The sequence below is a fragment of the Aquarana catesbeiana genome, linkage group LG12 (genome assembly GCF_042186555.1).
Source record: "Aquarana catesbeiana isolate 2022-GZ linkage group LG12, ASM4218655v1, whole genome shotgun sequence".
Taxonomy (NCBI): Eukaryota; Metazoa; Chordata; class Amphibia; order Anura; family Ranidae; genus Aquarana; species Aquarana catesbeiana.
This window is the reverse complement of record NC_133335.1, coordinates 47,112,638-47,137,265: the sequence shown is the minus strand read 5'-3', so window position 1 is coordinate 47,137,265 and position 24,628 is coordinate 47,112,638. Positions and strand designations below refer to the sequence as shown.

The 24,628-nt window shown below is 45.2% G+C and overlaps 1 protein-coding gene across 2 annotated transcripts in view; it reads left to right on the top strand.

Moving 5' to 3' along the window:
- Positions 1-24,628, top strand: part of LOC141114170 (integrin alpha-IIb-like) — a 152,777-nt gene that overhangs the window by 98,884 nt on the left and 29,265 nt on the right. For both annotated transcript variants that reach the window (XM_073607700.1, XM_073607699.1), the window contains exons 15-23: positions 17-121; positions 10,537-10,592; positions 16,040-16,191; positions 18,430-18,555; positions 18,682-18,749; positions 21,242-21,389; positions 21,672-21,758; positions 22,535-22,614; positions 24,519-24,599. In XM_073607700.1, coding sequence (XP_073463801.1) covers positions 17-121; positions 10,537-10,592; positions 16,040-16,191; positions 18,430-18,555; positions 18,682-18,749; positions 21,242-21,389; positions 21,672-21,758; positions 22,535-22,614; positions 24,519-24,599 — 903 coding nt within the window. The remainder of the gene's footprint in view (positions 1-16; positions 122-10,536; positions 10,593-16,039; positions 16,192-18,429; positions 18,556-18,681; positions 18,750-21,241; positions 21,390-21,671; positions 21,759-22,534; positions 22,615-24,518; positions 24,600-24,628) is intronic.

The window sequence follows — 24,628 nt, the reverse complement described above, 5'->3', positions numbered from 1 at the left end:
GTATTCTTTGTTCCAGAGCCCAACCTGTAGTCCTTCTCCATACTTCCTTGATATTCACTCCAGATTCCTTGAACCCGGACCTGAAGAACTGTAAACATCCCGGTATTAGTGATGTCAGCTGGTGAGGCAGCTGTTAGAGCAGCTTCATTTTTCTGACATTTTCTATGATCTTTACCATATGGGTTAGGAAAACATATTAATAAAATAAAATGGTGTTCCACCAGTTCAAATAATGGGACAGGATTGTGTATTTAGAAACTCAGCTTTCCTAATGATGTCTTGGAGGACTCACCTCAGTCATTTCATAAGTATGTTAGAATACATTATTTTTAGTCATCTACCCACACTTAGGGAATATCTGGAAGGTAGCGATCAATATAGGTAAAGAGAAAGGAGTATCCAGAAAGGAGCCATCACCATCACCCGTTCACACTGCCAAGCATGTTCAAAGGGATCCTGGGATGGTATCTCTGGAGTTGAATCACCCAGATCCTCTTAAGATGTTCCTCCACTGCCAACGATATGCTTAAGGCTCTCATAAAGCTATGGAGGGATAAAAGGGGCATATCAGAGTGTAGTATGTTCAATAAAATGTATTGTTTAAAAAGTATTACACTTATATGGTAAAAGATCAAATCAGGCATCAGTGCTAAAGAAACAGAAGTTTCTAACCATCAAAATGGCCGCCACATCCCGGTACATGATGGCATCACACGTCACGACTCCTCCCTACACGTTTAGTCATCAGTGACGTTGTCAGGGGCGTGGTCAGCACACAACATCGCGCTGTATATATAAGACAACCGGGGGGCGGTGGCTACGGCATTAATTGCGTTCCACTAACAGGAAGAAGAGGGGACACTCCTCCCGTACTAGTGGAATATGTATAACCTGTGCAGTCCACACACAGGACACTGAACCAGCGAGCCACCCATTCAAGAGAGGCAAGCAGAAACATACTGTATATTAAAAAATTGCAAAAGGTAATAATAATAAAAAAGGAAAAGTTACTATTTGGTCCATCTTAAAATCAATTAGGAAGGTTGTAATGACTGTTCTCATTACCAGTTGTATAAACAAAAAGATAAAAACTTTTATCTGGATTACTAAACCTAATAACTACTCACGCATTTACATGGACTGATCAATAATATGTAAATTGGACTTTAAAATCAGATTTTTAGTTCCAAGAGCTGCACCTACGTAACATTATTTTCTTTTATGTTGTTATTCCAGCATACATGTACTAGCAACTTTTGCATTTTGTATTTCTTATTTAACCATGTGCAGCCTTTCTTGTACAATAGGGAATAATTGAATCATCTCTTGGACAACATGATGGTTACAAGAGAAGACATGATATATACAGTAAATTTAGACCCTAAAAGGATTGGACATTTTTGCAAATTCTAAATGGCTATTGCTATAAAACTATTAGAAAAAGGAGCATCTTTAAAGTGGTAGTTTTGACCATATCCAAACAACTAAAATGTGGAAAAATATCTTTATTCTGTATGGCATTAAATAAATGAAGCTGTAGGAGGGTATGAAATGAATTATACACATAGTAGTTTTTTTATTGTTATCACCCCTTCTGCTTTTTAACATCTCCCCCATGTAACCTGGTCATTCAGGCATCATTACAAATTCTGAATCCACACTGGCCTGAATTGTGTTGATTGAAGTTCTGTGATAACATTGCATTACTTAGCATTACAGATGTCATATCACTTAGCCCTACAGCAATCATGCAAATCCCTTAAGAAGCAAGTAGAGGTAGGCCTGAATGGCCATCATCTTTGACAGGGGTCTCCAAACTTTTTAAACAAAGGGCCAGTTTACTGTCCTTCAAACTTTAGGGGGGTTGGACTGTGGCAGGTGGGAGTAGAAAATGTCCTGGCGTCAGTGGGAGTAAACAATTCCCCATGATTGGTATTAGGGGGAGTAATAGTGCCCCATCATTGGTATCAGTGGGAGGAATAGTGCCCCATCATTGGTATCAATGGAATTACTAGTACCCCATCGGTGGTATCAATGGGAGGAATAGTGCTCCATCATTGGTATCAGTAGTAGTAATAGTGTCCCATCATTGGTATCAATGGAATTACTAGTACCCCATCGGTGGTATCAATGGGGGGAAAAGTGCCCCATGATTGGTGTCAGTTCTAGTAATAGTGCCCCATCATTGGTATCAATGGAATTACTAATACCCCATCGGTGGTATCAATGGGAGGAATAGTGCTCCATCATTGGTATCAGTAGTAGTAATAGTGCCCCATCATTGGTATCAATGGAATTACTAGTACCTAGGGCTGGGAGATTTTCCCCCCCAAAAAAATCTGCGATTTTTTAATAAAAAACTCGATTCACGATTCGAATCCGATTTTTTTTTTTTTTATTATCTTAAAGTGCATCAACAAACAAAATTAAAAAAAAATTTAAGTGCATTTTAAACATTCTTTGCAAGGAAAATGTACCTATCAACAACAGCAGGTTGAGGCAAGCTCGGTGGTGACAGGTGACACCACATCACTGTAAACTGACACACTACATCACCGTATACTGACACACTACATCACCGTATACTGACACACTACATCACCGTATACTGACACACTACATCACCGTATACTGACACACTACATCACCGTATACTGACACACTACAGTGATGTAGTGTTTTAGTATTCAGTGATGTAGTGTTTTAGTATTCAGTGATGTAGCATGTCAGTATACAGTGATGAGCACATTGCTGTGTGATGTCATATGGGGGTATTGTCATATATTGAGAACAGTGCTGTGTAATGAAATTTAAGAAGGGTGAATATATGGAATGGGATGTGATGTGACTTCTCTCCTCTGAGGTATTATTCTTTCTGGCAGTGATCACATGGCTATCAGTATCTCATGAAATACACCATACAGGCAGCTCTGACTCACCCTCCCTTCTCTCTCTCTCTCTCTCTGCAGCCCGGGAATGTCCCTGTGATTCCCCCCACCCCCTCCTCCTTCTGATATCACAGCCCTCCAATACACAGCGGTGTTCCACCAACAGCCTCGCCCACTACCCCGCCTACACACCCACCCACCCATGCACAGCGTCGGGCCTCGCGGACTAGGCCGAAGCCGCGGCCTCGCCTGAAAAATCGTGCCTGCAGCTCCTCAGGCCCGGCGCGGCGCTGTTATAAAAAAAAAAAAAAAAAATCTAAAAAAATCGATTTGAAGAAGATTTGAATCGATTTGACCCAGGGCCGATCCTAGGGTCACAGACGCCTGGGTGCAGAAATATTTCTGGCGCCCCCACATGGGCGTGGTCATCTTACCAACTCCTCCCCTTTACAAATGATTCTATGGCAACGACTCAAACACAGAGCTGCTCCCCTAAGAACTCTTTGTTACCCTAGGATCTTCCCACGATCTCTTAACAATAAAGAAAACACAGGAAGAGAGTACACTAATGAGACCTGGAAGGGAGTCTCTCTGATGCACACAGAGAGGGCTGTCTGTTAGAAAGAGTCCAAGAGTCCCCAGACATAATACAGGATGCGGTCAAAGACTGCAGACATGATACAAGAGACAGAGACTGCAATCATAGTACAGGAGATGGTCAAAGACTGCAGACATAGTGCAGGAGATGGTCAGAGACTGCAGACATAATACAGGAGATGGTCAGAGACTGCAGGCATAATACAGGAGATGGTCAGAGACTGCAGACATGATACAAGAGATGGTCAGAGACTCCAGACATAGTATAGGAGATGATCAGAGACTGCAGACATGGTACAAGAGGCGATCAGAGACTTCAAACATGATAAAAGAGATGGTCAGAGACTGCAAACATGTTACAGGAGATGGTCAGAGTCTGTAGACATAGTACAGGAGATGGTCAGAGACTGCAGACATAGTACAGGAGATGGTCAGAGACTGCAGACATGATACAAGAGATGGTCAGAGACTGCAGACATGATACAGGAGATGGTCAGAGACTCCAGACATGGTACAGGAGATGATCAGTGACTGCAGACATGGTACAAGAGGTGATCAGAGACTTCAGACTTGGTAAAGGAGATGGTCAGAGACTGCAGACATGTTACAGGAGATGGTCAGAGTCTGTAGACATAGTACAGGAGATGGTCAGAGACTGCAGACATGATACAAGAGATGGTCAGAGACTGCAGACATGATACAGGAGATGGTCAGAGACTGCAGACATGATACAGGAGATGGTCAGAGACTCCAGACATGGTACAGGAGATGATCAGAGATTGCAGACATGGTACAAGAGGTGATCAGAGACTTCAGACATGGTAAAAGGAGATGGTCAGAGACTGCAGACATAGTACAGGAGATGGTCAGAGACCGCAGACATGATACAAGAGATGGTCAGAGACTGCAGACATAGCACAGGAGATGGTCAGAGACTGAAGACATGATACAGGAAATGGTCAGAGACTGCAAACACAGTGCAGGAGATGGTCAGAGACTGCAGACATGATACAGGAGATGGTCAGAGTCTGTAGACATAGTACAGGAGATGGTCAGAGACTGCAGACATAGTACAGGAGATGGTCAGAGACTGCAGACATGATACAAGAGATGGTCAGAGACTGCAGACATGATACAGGAGATGGTCAGAGACTGCAGACATAGCACAGGAGATGGTCAGAGACTGAAGACATGATACAGGAAATGGTCAGAGACTGCAAACACAGTGCAGGAGATGGTCAGAGACTGCAGACATGATACAGGAGATGGTCAGAGACTGCAGACATGATACAGGAGATGGTCAGAGACTGCAGACATGATACAGGAGATGGTCAGAGACTGCAGACATAGTGCAGGAGATGGTCAGAGACTGCAGACATGATACAGGAGATGATCAGAGACTGAAGACATAGTACAGGAGATGGTCAGAGACTGAAGACATGATACAGGAGATGGTCAGAGACTGCAGACATGATACAGGAGATGGTCAGAGACTGCAGACATGATACAGGAGATGGTCAGAGACTGCAGACATAGTACAGGAGATAGTCAGAGACTGCAGACATGATACAGGAGATGGTCAGAGACTGCAGACATAGTACAGGAAATGGTCAGAGACTGCAGACATGATACAGGAGGTGGTCAGAGACTGCAGACATAGTACAGGAGATGGTCAGAGACTGCAGACATGATACAGGAGATGGTCAGAGACTGCAGACATAGTGCAGGAGATGGTCAGAGACTTCAGACATGATACAGGAGATGGTCAGAGACTGCAGACATGATACAGGATATGATCAGAGACTGCAGACATAGTGCAGGAGATGGTCAGAGACTGCAGATATGATACAGAAGATGGTCAGAGACTGCAGACATAGTGCAGGAGATGGTCAGAGCCTGCAGACATAATACAGGAGATGGTCAGAGATTGCAGACATAGTACAGGAGATGGTCAGAGACTGCAGACATGGTACAAGAGGTGATCAGAGACTTCAGACATGGTAAAGGAGATGGTCAGAGACTGCAGACATGATACAGGAGATGGTCAGAGACTGCAGACATGATACAGGAGATGATCAGAGACTGCAGACATAGTGCAGGAGATGGTCAGAGACTGCAGACATTATACAGGAGATGATCAGAGACTGCAGACATGATACAGGAGATGGTCAGAGACTGCAGACATAGTACAGGAGATGGTCAGAGACTGCAGACATGATACAGGAGATGATCAGAGACTGCAGACATGATACAGGAGATGGTCAGAGACTGCAGACATGATACAGGAGATGGTCAGAGACTGCAGACATGGTACAGGAGATGGTCAGAGACTGCAGACATGATACAGGAGATGGTCAGAGACTGCAGACATGATACAGGAGATAGTCAGAGACTGCAGACATAGTACAGGAGATGGTCAGAGACTGCAGACATAGTACAGGAGATGGTCAGAGACTGCAGACATAGTACAGGAGATGGTCAGAGACTGCAGACATGATACAGGAGATGGTCAAAGACTCCAGACATGGTACAGGAGATGATCAGAGACTGCAGACATGGTACAAGAGGTGATCAGAGACTTCAGACATGGTAAAGGACATGGTTAGAGACTGCAGACATGATACAGGAGATGGTCAAAGACTCCAGACATGGTACAGGAGATGGTCAAAGACTCCAGACATGGTACAGGAGATGATCAGAGACTGCAGACATGGTACAGGAGATGATCAGAGACTGCAGACATGATACAGGAGATGGTCAGAGACTGCAGACATAGTACAGGAGATGGTCAGAGACTGCAGACATGATACAGGAGATAGTCAGAGACTGCAGACACAGTACAGGAGATGGTCAGAGACTGCACACATGATACAGGAGATGGTCAGAGACTGCACACCTGATACAGGAGATGGTCAGAGACTGCAGACATAATACAGGAGATGGTCAGAGACTGCAGACATAATACAGGAGATGGTCAGAGACTGCAGACAAGATAGGATAGATGGTCAGAGACTGTAGACATGATACAAGAGATGGTCAGAGACTGCAGACATGATACAAGAGATGGTCAGAGACTGCAGACATGGTACAGAAGCTGGTTAGAGATTGCAGACATGATACAAGAGATGGTCAGAGACTGCAGACATGATACAAGAGATGGTCAGAGACTGCAGATATGCTACAAGAGATAGTCAGAGACTGCAGACATGATACAAGAGATGGTCAGAGACTGCAGACATGATACAAGAGATGGTCAGAGACTGCAGACATGATACAAGAGATGGTCAGAGACTGCAGACATGATACAAGAGATGGTCAGAGACTGCAGACATGATACAAGAGATGGTCAGAGACTGCAGACATGATACAAGAGATGGTCAGAGACTGCAGACATTATACAAGAGATGGTCAGAGACTGCGGATATAATACAGGAGATGGTCAGAGACTGCGGACATAATACAGGAGATGGTCAGAGACTGCAGACATTATACAAGAGGTGGTCAGAACAAGAAGATGGTCAGAGACTGCAGTTCCTATGGACGTTGGTAGATAATGGCCGATCGGCCCTCTCACCTGACCCAGCGATACAGCAACGGTTCCTCTGATCAGGAGTCAGCTCACTCTGAATTGCCCGTGGTGACTCCGCTGGGTAGCACCCAGATCTGTATTCCGGCAATGACTCCATTCCTTTCTCCACCAGGGATGGCGCTAGGCTGTGTGGCTTTCCCTCTGGCGGCGCAGGGCAGCAGCGTTCCCTCTCTGATGGTGTTCCCTCAGCACTCCCCTCTCCCTCTGGAGTCCAGGGTGTACTTCCCTGAAAGCTTTCCCAGGCTCCTGTCTCTCTCTCTCTCCCATTCAGCTGAGCATGCTGTGTGGGCTGCAGTTTCCGTGTTACAGTGGGGCTGTCAGTCCTCGGGACTACATGTCCCACAATCCTCTTCTATGCTCCTTTTTCTATTCTATTTTTTCCCTGGCTGATATGAAGGCAGGGGAAGAAACATAGTGGGAGGCTGTGCCGGCCAGCACCGCTCACTAGTATAGCAGTGCACGTGCAGAGGAGAGGGAGGGGAAGGGGCAAAAGAAGAGCCCGCAGCTGCAGTGTAGACCCCCCCAGGAGAACCCCCCTCCACTAGTACAGACCCCCACAGGACAAACCCCCCCTCCATTAGTACAGACCCCCCACCAGGACAAACCCCCCTCCATTAGTACAGACCCCCAGGACAAACCCCCCTCCATTAGTACAGACTCCCCCGGACAAACACCCCCCCTCCATTGGTACAGACCCCCCAGGATAAACCCCCTCCTTTAGTACAGACCCCCCCAGGACAAATCCCCCCTCCATTAGTACAGACCACCACCCAGGAGAAACCCCCCTGCATTAGTACAGACCCCCCCAGGACAAATCCCCCATTCATTAGTACAGACCCCCCAGGACAACCCCCCTCTATTAGTATGGACCCCAACAGGACAAACCCCCCCTCCATTAGTACAGACCCCCCAGGACAAACCCCCCCTCCATTAGTACAGACCCCCCTAGGACAAATCCCCGCCATTAGTACAGACCCGCCAGGACAAATCCCCCCTTCATTAGTACAGACCCCCCCAGGACAACCCCCCTCCATTAGTACAGACCCCCACCAGGACAAAGCCCCCTCCATTAGTACAGACCCCCCAGGAGAACCCCCCCCCTCCATTAGTACAGACCCCCCACCAGGACAAAACCCCCCTCCATTAGTACAGACCCCCCAGGACAACCCCCCCATTAGTGCAGACCCCCCCAGGGCAAGATCCCTCCATTAGTACAGCCACCCCCAGGACAAATCCCCCTTCATTAGTACAGACCCCCCAGGACAACCCCCCCTCTATTAGTACAGACCCCCCAGGACAAGCCCCCCATTAGTACAGACCCCCCACCAGGACAAATCCCCTCCATTAGTACAGACCCCCCACCAGGACAAACCCCCCTCCTTTAGTACAGACCCCCCAGGACAACCCCCCATTAGTGCAGACCCCCCAGGGCAAGATCCCTCCATTAGTACAGCCACCCCCAGGACAAATCCCCCCTTCATTAGTACAGACCCCCCAGGACAACCCCCCCTCCATTAATACAGACTCCCCCAGGACAAACCCACTCCATTAGTACAGACCCCCCAGGACAAGCCCCCCATTAGTACAGACCCCCCCAGGACAACCCCCCCATTAGTACAGACTCCCCACCAGGACAAACCCCCCTCCCTTTAGTACAGACCCCCCCCAGGACAAGCCCCCCCATTAGTACAGACCCCCCCAGGACAACCCCCCATTAGTACAGACTCCCCACCAGGACAAACCCCCCTCCCTTTAGTACAGACCCTCCCAGGACAAATCCCACCTTCATTAGTACAGACCCCCCCCAGGACAACCCCCCTCCATTAGTACAGACCCCCCACCAGGACAAAGCCCCCTCCTTTAGTACAGACCCCCCGGGACAATGCCCCCCCTCTATTGGTACAGACCCCCCACCAGGACAAAGCCCCCTCCTTTAGTACAGACCCCCCCGGGACAATGCCCCCCCCTCTATTGGTACAGACCCCCCACCAGGACAACCCCCCCATTAGTACAGACTCCCCCAGGACAACCCCCCATTAGTAGACTCCCCCAGGACAACCCCCCCCATTAGTACAGACCCCCCAGGACAACCCCCCATTAGTAGACTCCCCCAGGACAACCCCCCCATTAGTACAGACCCCCCAGGACAACCCCCCCATTAGTAGACTCCCCCAGGACAACCCCCCCATTAGTACAGACCCCCCAGGACAAATCCCCCTCGATTAGTACAGACCGCCCCAGAGACAAACCTCCCTCTATTAGTACTCTAGCTAGAGACCCATTAAAACCCGGGCGGCAGCTAGAGAGGACAGTGTGCAGCCGCGCCGCCCGGGAGAAGAGCAGTTGTCTAGACAGGCTTGGGCGGGCCGCGGGAGTGAGAGACAGAGGAGGAGAACCTGTGTGTGTCAGCCTATCAGGCTGCAGGCACGGACCGCTCTCCCCCTCAGCGAAGTCACTGAGCGGCTGGTCTCTCTCCACACAGAGACCAGCCGCTCCGATGTCCGGCGGCTGCTCTCCTTCTCTGACAGGAGAAGGAGGGAGGGGGGGATGGGCTCTAGCAGCAGCGAAAAAAACATAGCGGCCGCTCCGCGGCCGTGACCTGTGGTGAGAGCCTGCTCTGGACACGGAGAGGAGGAGGGAGGGGAGCACTCTGGCGCTTCAGCGCCCCCACCTCTCTGGCGCCCGGGTGCACTGCACCCCGTGCACCCGCCTGGGACCGGCCCTGATTTGACCTCTCAACTCGATTCAAGATTCAAATCGATTTTTTTCCCAGCCCTACTAGTACCCCATCGGTGGTATCAATGGGGGGAAAAGTGCACCATTATTGGAATCAATGGGAGGAATAGTGCCCCATCATTGGTGTCAGTGCTAATAATAGTGCCCCATCGTTGGGTTCACTAGGATTAATAGTGCCCCATCGTCGGTATCAATGGGAGGTATAGTGCACAATTATTGGAATCAATGGGAGGAATTGTGCTCCATCATTGGTGTCAGTGGTAGTAATATTGCCCCATCATTGGTGTTAGTGGGAGGAATAGTGCCCCATTATTATTATCGATTGGAGGAATAGTCCCATCATTGGTTGCTGACAGTGGGGGGACTAATGCCCCAAGGGCCAGGTAAAAGCAAGCAAAGGGCCGCATCTGGCCCCCGGGCCGCAGTTTGGAGACCACTGATCTATGATGGGCTCAGGTTGCTTAACCCCCACTGTGCTTTGGGACACAAGAGAAGGAGAAAAGTAATAACATGAAAACCCGAATCCTGCAGGAATTAGCACTTCCACCTTTTCTTATTATGAGGTTCAAGGGGCATCGGTTGAATCTATAAGTAAAGTGAAAACCCCTATTGGGAAGTGCCAGTGGCCTCCAAGATTAGGGATCACTGCTACATTAGTAACATTTGTAGATAAATAACATTCCTGTGTGTTCATTAAAGTGATTGATATGTCTGTGATTTGTCTAGTTTCACAGTGAGCGTTTGTGTCCAGACCTCGGGGAAAAGTCTACCCAACACCTTGAGTAAGAATAATTCATATACCTTATTTGCATACCATGTACATACTCTTATAGGGCTTGTATATACTGCCAATTTTCCTTACCCATGTTCTACTGTACTTAACATACTGTGCACCAAATTAGACTGGTGTAGCATGTAAGTCACCCCCTTGCTAGATTATTACGTGTAAAGCTACCCATACACTTTAGAACCTAATTGTACAACATTTTTAGAAGTATCAAAAACTATCAAAGCTATGTAGCATGAGGATTTGCCTTTAAATTGATAATAAAGAATATTTTTTTTTAATTAACCACTTCAGCCCCGGAAGGATTTGCCCCCTTCCTGACCAGAGCACTGCGTCGCTTTAACTGACAATTGCGCGGTCGGGCGACGCTGTATCCAAACAAAATTGACGTCTTTTTTTCCCCACAAATAGAGCTTTCTTTTGGTGCTATTTAATCGCCTCTGTGGTTTTAATTTTTTGCGCTATCAACAAAAAAAAAAGCGACAATTTAAAAAAAAAAAAGCAATATTTTTAACTTTTTGCTATAATAAATATCCCCAAAAATATATAAAAAAGCAATTTTTACCTCAGTTTAGGCCAATATATATTCTTCTACATATTTTTAGTAAAAAAAAAAATCGCTATAAGCGTATATTGATTGGTTTGCGCGACATTTATAGCGTCTACAAAATAGGGGATAGATTTATGGCATTTTTATTGTTATTTTTTTTTATTAGTAGTGTCGGCGATCTGCGATTTTTATCAGGACTGCGACATTATGGCGGACAGATCGGACACTTTTGACACTATTTTGGAACCATTGTCATTTATACAGCGATCAGTGCTATAAAACTGCATTGATTACTGTGTAAATGACCCTGGCAGGGAAGGGGTTAACCACTAGGGGGCGATGAAGGAGTTAAGTGTGTCCTAGGGAGTGATTCTAACTGCGGGGGGGAGGGGCTTCAACACACATGGCAGCGATCACTGCTCTCGATGACAGAGAGCAGTGATCTCTATCATGACACAAGGCAGAACGGGGAAACACTTTGTTTACAAAAGCATCTCATTGTTCTACCTCTCCGTGACACGATTGCGGGGACCCGGCAGACATTGAGTCCGCGGGACCCGCGGTCACGGAGAACACGGCGAGCTTGCCCGCACTGCCACTTCTTAAAGGGGACGTACCTGTACGCCCTTTTGCCCACCAGTGCCATTCTGCCGACATAAATCGGCATGCGCTGGTCAGCAAGCGGTTAAAATAAAAAAGATGTTATACTTACCTGCTCTGTACAATACAGTCCCTCAGCTCCTCTTGTTTTAGTCCCACACTGGCACTGTCCGTTCCTCATTGCTCCGGGTGCCCCCTTAGCAAGCCGTGTACTATGGGGGCACCTGTGCAGACACGCTCCCAATCCAGGCTGTGTACGTCCACACACAACGCCGGTAAGCCACGCCCCTGCACCCTCCTAACAAGAGTTTGCCAGCAGCAGAAGCCCACGGCTCCCTCTGCTCTCCCAACCCAGTGTCTCCTGTGAGACCAGGAAGTGAGGAGAACGGTGCTGAAGCGGGGACAGTGCTGGATCAATGAGAGGAGCCAGATAAGTGTTTAGGGCCAGAGGAGGTTAGGACAGATAGTGGAGCATTTTTTACCTTAATGCAGGGATTGCGTTAAAATAAAAAAACTGTTTGACTTTTGAACCACTTCAAACATTCAATTTAATTTATATTCAGTCAGACTCGCTCTCACTCTACACAGTTATTTGTAGATCTAATGAAGATTGTACACTCCAGTTGTGTTGTGTATGCTCAGATTGAGGCTCATAAATAATAGCAGTGTAATGAAATATCAGAAATCCAGTTGATTGCTCATTTATCTAAAGCTGGCAACACACACAATTACAAACATTACAACCTAATTGTACAATTTTTGGAAATCTTCTTTAGATACAACGGCTGTGCAGTATGAGGGCCTGCCTTACCTGACTGGATACAAATTGACTAGATGGTTTAGGCCTTGTCTGTTGATGGTAGGCCCCTGCACTATTTGTATGTACACTGTGTTGTCAAAAGTTTTGGGACGTCTGCCTTTACACACACATGAACTTTAATGGCATCCCAGTCTTAGTCTGTAAGGTTCAATATTGAGTTGGCCCACCCTTTGCAGCTATAACAGCCTCAACTCTTCTGGGAAGGCTGTCCACAAGGTTTAGGAGTGTGTCTATGGGAATGTTTGACCCTTCTTCAAGAAGCGCATTTGTAAGGTCAGGCACTGATGTTGGGGTGGGGTGGAGGAACTTGACTGGCCTGTACAAAGTCCTGACCTCAACCCGACAGAACACCTTTGGGATGAATAATCCCAACATCAGTGCCTGACCTTACTAATGCGCTTTTGGAAGAATGGTCAAACATTCCCATAGACACACTCCTAAACATTGTGGACAGCCTTCCCAGAAGAGTTGAAGATGTTATAGCTGCAAAGGGTGAGCCAACTCAATATTGAACATTACAGACCAAGACTGGGATGCCATTAAACTTCATGTGCCTGTAAAGGCAGGCGTCCTAATACTTTTGACAATATAGTGTATGTATATATTTGTACAGTTGTACCTGACTGTTTGTCGATTCCTTGGGTAAGCTTGTTTGTCGACTCCTTGGGTAAGCTCTATGGACCTGGACTGGTACACTTGAATGCTTTTTCTTGACAGTTTTTTTATGAGGTAGGTCACCAGGTCTTTCCTCAACCCATGCCAATTGCTCAGGCTTGGGACCGGCATGTAGACTGTGATAACACATGTAATAAGCCAAATTGTACCACTAGCATTGTATATACTAGAGCCAATTTAGACAGGAGCCAAAGCAGAACTACACTGTATATGAGCATAGCTCCCAACTGTCCCTGATTTTGAGGGACTGTCCCTGATTTGGAGCAATGTCCCTCTGTCCCTCATTCCTCCTCATTTGTCCCTCATTTTGGTCTGGTCTGTATAGTTGTATATAAAATGCACTTTTTATCTTTCAAAAAGTGTTTCCCAGTGCTAAAACTTTCATCCAATTTCTAAATTGCTGCATTTGTACATTTTAAAAGCCAATATAAAGGAATAGTAGTGGTAAAAAAAGAAAAGCACTTGTGGATTTAAAGTGGATGTAAACCCGAATTTTTTTTTTTTTTTTTTTTTTTTTTTATCATACTGTAGACTATAAGATTTCCTATCATTTGAGCCCAGTCTTGCCACACAGAGTTAATCCATCTCTGAGCAATCCTCTTTTATTGTTCAGTGAGACAATTCTTGACAAACTGAGAAAAACTTTGTCAAATACTCCCCTTTATTGTGAGTGACAGCCTAAGACATGCATTATTTTTTAATTCCCTCCCACTCCTTTCTTCGGCAGCTCTGCAAGGATTGGCTGTTCCACACCTCAGCATGATTTGGCATGCTGAAGTCATGTGGTTACTTTCCTGTCTTTTCACTGGATGTTAGAGATCATAGCAGAAGTTCAGTGTAAGAAATACACAGGAGAAAATGCATATTGACAAGGAGAGTGTAGAGGTGGGCGGGGAGTCTACTGACATCACGACTCCACCCACCGAGCTCCAGACAACAGACCCACCCACAGAATATGCAGTTTTTCGGCTCTCATAACAGACAGAGGGGAGACATTTGACAGGTAAAGATACATGCAGGAGGCATATATATCCTTATAGATAACCCCTATGGCAGTAGTTTAGAAAGGAGGACATTGGGTTAAATCCACTTTAATTAACCTTTTTTTGGGTTAATTCTCCTTTAAGGAGGTGTGGCAGGGGGCATATCCTATGCCAACATACATTTGCTAGTAGGTGTCCCTCATTCCCATCTCAAAATGTTGGGAGGTATGTATGAGCACCACAAACCAAAACACTATTTCATTCATTTTTTAGTATTCAAAGCAAACTCCCCCATCCATTCATGTTTCCATGCTTTACTTTGCTGAGAAATCATATTGAAAATCACCCCGCTAGCAATTATGGCCGTGGCCATCTTGAGTAAGGGCAGATGATTCATGTAGCATTTACTTCCTGAAGTCCATCTGCCCTTAGGCATGCAGCCAGGAGGGTGTGCTTAGCTGAGAAAACAGAACAAACAAATGGCCACTGCCCTCACCTATAACTGGCCTTTGCTGCAAGGAGCACATGGAAGGGTGGCGCATGTCAAACAAAACCAAAGAAAATTCCCAGCTCAATTTACCGATCAGCCTGCAACCAAACTGAATTATCCTGTCTAACAGTATTCTTTAAAAACAGGGGTTTAGTTTGCACATATTTGCAAATACATGCATAAGCTGCAGAGCCACTTCACGGCACCCCAGAATTATCTGCAGTCCTAACTCTATTTGAGAGCCTCCACAGTGGAAGCACATGCATTATAATAGATGAATATAATGAATATTGGATATTAGCGGAGAAAACCCCTCCTCCCCTTCTGAAGACTCCTGGGATGTATGACATCATTTGCCTAGGCCTGAAAACCAGGAAGTAACTGAAAATGTTTTAAACAAGTAAATATGATATACTTTCCTATCTTTTTACTAATGCTAGCAGCATAATAATCATTGTTGATAGAGAGAGAGACTCTCCCTCCTCATTGTCTGAGACAGCTGTCAATCAAAGTCAGTGTGCCAACGAGGAGAGAGAGGGGGCAGAGCCGATCCACGGCTCCATATCTGAATGGACACACAGAGCAGTGCCTTGGCTCAGGTGCCCCCATAACAAGTTGCTTGCTGTAGAGGCACTCGGCAGGAGGGGCCAGGAGCGTCGGCGAGGGACAAGAGAAGAGGAGGATCTGGACTGCTCTGTGCAAAACCACTGTACAGAGCAGGTAAGTATAACATGTTTATTATTTTCAAACTGAAAAAACAAGACTTTAATATCACTTTAAGCTACCAGCACGTCTTTGTAGTGTGGGAAACAACCCATGCAAGTACTGGGATTACATGCAAACTCGATGTAGATAATGTTCTGGCTGAAATTTTAACCAAGGACTGCAGTGTTGAAAGGCACCTGCAGTATATAGTGACTGATAAATCTAAATGAGAGATTATCCAAAATAATTGCAATGATTATGTTCATCTTTAGAATATTCTGGAAGGATTATTTGTAGGAAAGATCTTTCTGTAGCTGGCCATACACATTACAATGTGATTGTACAATCTACATTATCCTGAGATATATTTTCACATTCATTCATTCTTCATTTGCTGACCTGGGGCAATGCCGTATTGCAATAAATCAGCTTCCAGCTAGAGATAGGAGTTGGTAAGGGTTTGAATCTAATTGGTGGCTGGGGTGATTGGAGGTAATGGTAAACATAGGTAAAGATTTGTTAGTATGGTTTAATAAGGTTTGTTTGTTTAATGCAGAGATGTTGGGTATCATTCTTGCCTAACTGAACACCCGTTATGTCACCTTGTCTCTTTATCAAGGCCTCTCTGCTGACATCCAGCTGGACAGCCAGAAGAGCCGAGTTTTCCGCAGAACCCTCTTCACCGATTCATTGCAGCCCAGCAAAAAAATCACTATGGAGAGCCAGAGCAATTTACAGCAAACCTGCACCAATATCGAGGCCAAACTGCGGGTGTGTGTCTGTCATCAAATTTCACATTTAACCTTAATCAGCTTAGCACTTGTTAGCATTACCAAATCATGGTGTTATTTTTAGTAAACACGTACCCTTTTGTTGTGAACAGTTGCTTCCTTTAATAATTCTGGCCATATATCATGTAGTAGCTTGTAGGGGAGGTAGGTGTTGTGTGGTGGTCGTCACGTCCTCTATGTTCCCCTCCTTGTTGGGCGCCAAGTGAAGGTCACATGAGAGCCCTACCCTAGGGTGGGTTCTTCTGGTCTAAGCTAATCACTTTGTACAGGGTCACTGACGTGCACATGGGGTACCTTTACTTGAGCCACGCTCATGACAAGGTAGATGACAGACATGAAGAAACTCTAATGCCGCGTACACACGGTCAGACTTTTCGTCTACAAAAGTCCGACGGACGCCGATGGACTAAAGCTGGCTGACAATCCGATCATGTGTGGGCTTCCCCGGACTTTCAGCAGACTTTCAGCTGACTTTTCCAGCTGCAAATCTGACGGACTTTAGATTTGGAACATGCTTCAAAACTTGACGTCGTAACTACGCCGGACCCAGAAATCCGCTCGTCTGTATGCTAGTCCGACGGACAAAAACCCACGCTAGGGCAGCTATTGGCTACTGGCTATCAACTTCCTTATTTTAGTCCGGTGTACGTCATCACGTATGAATCCGCCGGACTTTTGTGTGATCGTATGTAGGCAAGTCCATTCGTTAGAAAGTCTGCCGCAAGTCCGCCAAAAGTCCGCCAAAAGTCTGACAAAAGTCCGCCAAAAGTCTGACAAAAGTCCGTCGAAAGTCTGTCGGACAGGCTGTCGGACTTTTGTAGCCGAAAAGTCCGACCGTGTGTACGCGGCATAATAAGCTCTCACTTGATGTACTAAGTATCACCTTGGTTACTTGTGCATTTAGGAGAGACACACGCAGAGCCAATGCCCTCTTCACCTGTCCACCTGTATCACCGCTACCTCACTCCCAGTAATGGGTCCCGCTGTGCACCTAGTGCAGACTCCATGCGTGCAGTTTATTTAACTCTTCCGTACCTGTGTACAGGATGAGAGCTCTGGCAGTGCAGATTTGCTCCTGTTGCTATGGGAGACAGATCGCAGCCAAAGGAGTGTCTACAATATCTCCCTCGTTGAAAGAGGCTATCTCACCTGCCACACGTACACACTTAATGACAGGCTGCTAGAGAAACCTTTGTTAGCCTTGGTAACCATTTGTGTCTTCCCACTCTATGAACTCCTTGTATTGATGACTTCATACCCCAATGTTTTAGTGACCCGAGCTGTAGACTTTATGTGCCGGTTACATACATTGCACCTCTTTAGTAACTTCAGACCAGGCAAAAGCAAAGTTTCAAAAGCTTTACTCAAAGTATAAATTAACATGATGGCAATGACAATTGACTGTCCAAGATAAAGTGCAAACATTCCATAACATCCCTAGTCCCAGTAACTACAGGTTTATGGCTGCCCCAGCATACCTGTGCAAGCAAAGTCCAATGCTGGCTAAGTCCATGTCTGGAATTTAGCTCCAGCTTCAGCAGGACATGGGTTATTCAGACTCCGGCAACGTCACCAGGCAGAGCATTCCTCTCTGAGTGTGTGTAAGTCCTGTCCCATCCCTTCACCCCAGGATGCAGACCTCGTTCCTTTTATAGCACACAGGACAAGAAGGTCGCACCCAAGAAAAACCCGGGAGTGCAGTTAACCCCTAACTTCCTGTTCTGGCAACAGTAACCACTGCCTGCCTACACGCTCGATTCCCTCATCAACACAGTCAGTCTTCATGGGGGAATCTCTCCTGCTGCACAATTGTATTCACACAGTGGGATGTTTCCCTGCTGTCAGAATACAATGATCACTTCTGCCTGCTATAGCTAAAAAAAAAAACAATTTCAGTACAACCAGCCTGCCCATAGATGAATCAAAATTTGGCCACTACCTGCTACGAATTTCAATCCGTCCATGGCCGGCTTAACTTAAAGCAGGCATCCTGGGTCCCACTAACTCTCAGCACTGTGATCATTTCATAGCAATATACTGTATATACAGTAGGTATGTGAACACAAGTTAATTAACCCAACAACAAGAAGATCTAGGGGTGTTCAATTTGCATATGGCATTTCAAGAAGGATTTCTGCCCCACCATATATCTCAATCCAATGTACAGAGCCTAAAACTAACCTGAGCCTATATAAATTCTATCCTGTGATTATTTCAGGGTGACAATGAGTTTAAGGATAAGCTGAGCCCAATAGTTGTCAGTGTGAACTTCAGTTTGAACACTGCACCATCTTCTAGCGTCTTACCACCTATAATAAACGGGAACACCTTCCTACAAGAGCAGGTGAGCTATGGATAATGTAGACCCAGAGCCAGGTACACTGATACTAATATAAGTACTTGCGTCAAGTCTCATGGTGTAATCAAATCCATTTTGTAAAAAATTTATTTCCCTGGCCTTGTGTTTTAGATACATATATTACTGGATTGTGGAGAAGACAATATCTGCATTCCTGACCTGCAGCTAAAGGCCAACTGGTAAGTTCACCTCCAACATATCATGATCAGTCCTCCCAGCCTTGAGTTCCCTTGCCTTAAATTAGACCTTTCAGTAGTTTTACAGTTCTGTATGAATACATTCTTGGTATGTTATAATATACAGAAATAAGAACATGCCACCTTTATCATTAAAAAGTAGTCCGAGTTCCAGTCTATTGACTTTATCTAGGCTGCAATGATGTCATCAGTCTGCTGCAGGCAGGAGGGTGCACTTCTTCAAATACAAGTGGAGGCGCAAAAACTTGGAACCATAAGTTACCCAATAACAATAAATCTGTAATAAATGCACAGTCTATTTAAGTCCATGTGCAGGGTGATATGAGGGGGTTAAAAGTCCAGAGCTGCCATCATATCGGCAGGGCTGGTGCAAGGATTTTTGACACCCTAGGCGAAACCTCATTTTGCCGACCCCCCCGGCTCCAACCCTGACTCCACTCCCTTTGCCCTGTCCATGTATACCCCACCTTTTAATGAAGCGCCCATCAAATGTAGCCTCACCAGCGCATATCAATGCAGCCTACCAGTCCCCATCAAATGTAGCCTCACCAGCGGCCATCAATGCAGCCTACCAGCGCCCATCAACGCAGCCTCACCAGTGCCCATAAAAAGCAGCCTACCAGTGGCCATCACTGAATGTTTGCTTGCTTACATTCATTCAGGAGTCGGGACACAGACACAGTCCTCCATCGTCGCTGTGCCTCTGACACTATCTGCAAACTGAGCGGCGGCTGCCTGCTGATGCTGAGACTTAGTTGCTTGCTGCAGAGAGAAGAGAGTAGGAACACCAGTGGCTGGGCACCCTAGGCAGCAGTGCGCCCTAGGCAGCTGCCTAGTTTGCCTAATGGTAGCACCGGCCCTGCATATCGGAACAGAAACCAATTTCCAGGAACTTGGGTGCAATTCTTTAGTCTCTACTCCCCTACTGATCAGACTGTACATTATATCTTTTGTAGCAAGTCACAAAGTGAGGGGTTGCAGTAGGGGCTGATCTGTGTCAGACACACAGCCAACAACTGCAATAGCATCTCAGCCCAGGAAGTAAATGTTGACCCTGGATGAGGCTTGAACACAGATGGATCAGTTCTTCTGGGAAGAAACACAGCTGTCAGGGGGAGTACTGTGATCTCCATGAGAGACATTCAGCACCTCAAGGTGTTACAATTTCAAATTACTTAGCATACATGCTTTTAACATGTAAAAATATATCTGATGCTATGTCCACATTAAGCAATATTTTAAACAATCATCTCATTATAAGACATCACTGATTTATGTTTGATAAAGAATTTGGAGGAATTTTTAGTCTTTCACAATGTATTAGCAGAATATTATATCATCCACACAATGCACTTTTGAGGCATTGCATCCATTGTTGCTAGATTATACATGTAGCTGGGTGCTTAGCTAGCAGGGATGAAGCAACTACTGAGACATCAAATTGCAGCTGCTCTATGTGTTCACATAGGACGTATGTGCTGATCTAGCCAGTGCTGTTTCTCTTCCATCCACTAGAGAGAGCCTGTGGGACATGAAGAACCTGAGAGACTCTGATGCATAAGTTATCGCTTGTGGGAAACCAAGATCACCAGGGGGACTTGGCTATTGTGGCAGATGGGGGAAAGACTTCAATGCCCAGGAGTGGGGATAACAAGGGAAGGACCAGGGTTAGTCTTTCTTGGAAAAAAGGAAGGGCAGGCTTTTCGGGAGGACCAAGGCAGTTCACACCTCTGCTGTGTGCAGTAAAGCACCATCATCTTTGGGCCTAAAACCCCAACCTAATCTGTTGGGATCCGGTTAAACAGAGAGGAGACCCATGCTGAGAATATTGCCACAGGAGTCTATGTTTGCCTAGGATCTGGACCAGAGTTTGCTGTGCACCCAGGACTGGTGGGCAGCTGCTGGTTGGCTTTACATTACTGCTGCTAACAGTGTGAGACCAACTGTCCTGCAGGGACATTGTAACACTGCATGCTGAATTCTTAAAGGGATGGTATTTTAAGTGCACCAACACAAAATTTGGGCCCCACCAAATAGCCAACAGAAGGTTGATAGGGAGGAATCTACTGACTGCTATCACAGTGTTTTCCCATAGGTCTTTCCCTAGCCAAGGACACCCTTTGCAGGTTAAATACAAAAAGTGCACCATTGGAACAATTACCGATTGCTGTCAGACAGGTCAACTGTTTAGCCACAGTCTTATCAATATGTTGACACTATTTATTGCTGCTGTTTTTTTTTTCTTTTTTGATGTATTCGTGTGTATAACTGCCAATTTTGAGTTGCTATAACCTGATGCTTTTTAACTGTTACTCAACTTAAGGTAATAACTTTTCCCACTGACTGATACATTATTGCACAGTTTCTTACATCAAGTGCTCCCTTCGGGGATAATCGCTACAGGTGGACATTTTCTAGATATTTTGTCATATTGCATCCAAAGTACTTTTCTATTTGTTTGTCTTCTCTTATAGGGGTAAAGATCCACTTGTTATTGGAGCGGACAATCTTGTACAAATCCACTTTGATGCAGGAAACCTTGGAGAAGGGGCTTACGAAGCAGAATTGCATGCTACGCTTCCCCCTGGGGCTCATTATATGCAGATTTTGGGAGAAGCTGAGGTGTGTATATTTATAAAAATAGGCCTGATCACTTGAAGAACCTGGGACACACCCTTGATGTTGATATTGGTTTATCTCACAAAACACCTGCCTTGAGTAGAGTGGTGAAAATGGCAGAGTGGGCCTAACCCTATAATTCAACATTCCTTTCGCCGACATCTTTCATTACTCAATAACCTGTTGGCTATTTGGGTGGTGTTATGCATCTGTAACCTTAGTTCCATAAATGATGACAATGAACTTCTGTATTTTTGAACATTTTATGTTACTATGGATTTCTAGGAGAAGATTTTGTGCACTCCAAGAAAAGCGAATGACACAGAACTTGTGGTGTGTGAGCTGGGTAATCCCATGAAGAATGGAGCACAGGTGAGACATACAAGAGTGTGGATGGAACAAGGAGACGTACCACTACAGGATAGAGCAGTGGTGGTTAATTTACATGCTATAGGGGCCCCAACTGCAGCCCTTAACACCAACTTAAGTGGCCACATATAATATATTCAGTATATGTAATTCTACAGAAGACTGATAGGGACTGAGCACATACAACAGGAGATGGTCAATGTCTGTGGACATGTTACAGGGGAGATTGGAAACACAGTCACACAAGACTGCTAGAGATCACTTCCATTACAAGCCCTTTACAATCGAATGTCCCCACTCCTACTAAGGACTGCTAGGGTCTAGGAGCCGCACAACAAGTACAAAAGGGCCGCATGTGGTCAAGGGTCTGCAGATGGGGCCCTAGCGGAGTAGAGGCTTTAAAGAATCAGAAGATTATTACTTCAAGGAACCATTTTTGAGACTCTATTAGGAATTCAAATATGTGTGCTTATATTGAGCGTAACTTATGAGACCATCAATTTTGATTTCCAACCAAACAAGTAACCAAATAAAGTAGTCATACAGCCAAACTCTTTACAGTATGGAACTGACCATTGAGGTTCTTTGACAAGTTGGCTTTCCAGAGACCAGATTAGCTTTTGTTTTGTGTTAAGATATTCTTCCTCTGCCCCATGGTTTACAGCTAAGTTAAAACATTAAAATGATTTGGACCTGTGTGGACATGGAATTACATTTTGGCTGGAGTTTGCAAGCCGCCTTAACCAAGTGCTGCTTGTCCTCTTCTTTTCCATGTATAGATCAATGCAGCGCTTCTACTGAGCATCAGTGGCCTGGAAGACAGTGAAGGCAACTTCTCCTTCCCAATGCAAATCAAAAGGTGAGACCTCCAATCTGTCATATGGCTTCTAAACATCGGATTTGTGATCTTAATGATTTATCCTAAATGATCAAAATTAATGGTCTGCCTTAACATAATGCACATCAACACGTGAAATAACGTGCATTAACGAGTATGCAGTAAAACATTACAAGGGTTCAAAAGGCCCCCTAAATTCACAAGCATGCAGTGGGTATAGATAAGAATCACCCCCCCCCCCCTTAAAATCACATTTTGTTGCTTTGCAGCCTGAAATGAAGACAGATACAGTTTTTGTTTTATCCAGCTGTATTTGCTAGTGCAAAGCTAGCTAGTAACAACCAAATGAAAGATATAACACCAACATGTCAGCAAAAAAAATAAAAAACATTCAAAAACAGAATCACTGAGTTAGAAAAAAGATCACTCCCCTCCAAAAAATGACTTGGAAACTCATTCAGGTGTAGCTAGTCACCTTCTCAATGGCACACAAAGCCATTTGACTTTCAGCTATGATCAGCTGTGGTCATTTTGATCAGCTCAGCATGAAAAGAGCTTTTCTGGAGCATTTTAGTCCCTGGTAGTGCAACTGAAGCAAACAATCAACTACGAGTGGCAGGGCACTGTCACCAGGATCTACGGGATAAAGTTGTAGACAGGCACAAGTCAGGAGATTAATACAAAAAAAATTTCAAAGGCTTTATAAATGCCTAGAAGCACAGTGAAGTCTATTATTAAGAAGTGGAAGGTATTTGGTACAGCATAGATCCTCCCTAGATCAGGACGTCGCTCCAAACTGGATTAAGGCCCCATTCACACCTGAGCATTTTGTAGCTTGAAGCCTGAAGCTACAAAACGCTGGAGGGGAAAAAATGTATTATTCTCTATGGAGATGGTTCACATCTCCACTCAAACGCCTGAACCCAGAAGCTCCAAAACGCCTGAAGCTCAAACAAGTTCTGAAACTTTTTTTTAGGCAGATTTGGGTGTTTTTATGCTTTTTACATTTTACAAATTCCTCACAAATGTGGCTTGTATGGGAGGGTTGCAAGCAAAAAGCCACTACTCAAAAAAGGCTGAGGCTAAAAACTGAGCTTTGCCAAAACGCCCCTTGAAAACTCTGAGGCCACATGGAAAAAAGTATTATGGTCGGATGAGACTAAAATGTAATTATTTGGCCATAACATCAAACGATATGTCTGGCGGAAATCCAATACAGCTCACCATCCAAATAACACCATTCCTACAGTAAAGCATGGAGGTGGTAATATCCTGTTATGGGGATGTTTCTCTGCAGCAGAGACTGGACCAATTGTCACGATAGAAGAAAAATAGATGGGGCAAAATATTGTCAAATTCTTAAGGAAATCTCTCACCCTCTGCCAGAAAGTTGTCAAAGGGAAGAAGGTTTACCTTCCAACATGACAATGACCCAAAGCACACAGCAAAAATGACCACACAGTGGCTGAAGGAGAAAAAGGTGAATATCCTCGAATGGCCTAGTCAGAGCCCAGACTTAAACCACATTGAAAATCTGTGGAATGACATGAAGACTGCAGACATATCCCAACAGACTAAAGGCTGCAATTAAAGCAAAAGGTGGTTCAACAAAGTACTGACACAAGGGGGTGATCCTTTTTCCAACTCAGTGATTCTGATTTTGATTATTTTTTATTTTTTTCTGACATGTTTTTGTTCTATCCTTCACTTGGATGTTATAAGTTGCACTGAGTAAATACAGATGGATAAAAACATAAACAATGTCTGTCTCCATTTCCGGCTGCAAAGCAACAAAATGTGATTATTTTAAAGGGGTGATTCTTTTCTATACCCGCTGTATATGAGTTAGTGGTTGGTACTGTATATGAGTTAGTGGTTGCTCAATTTCCATGTGGTGGTTAAATGTTTTTTCTTGTTTGTTTCAGCCGCAACAGTCAGAATTCAAGCAGTTCGGTTGTATGGGTGCATTTAATTGTGACAGTTAAAATATCACTAGACCTTCGGGGGTAAGTGTATTAAGACTTTACTGCTGAAT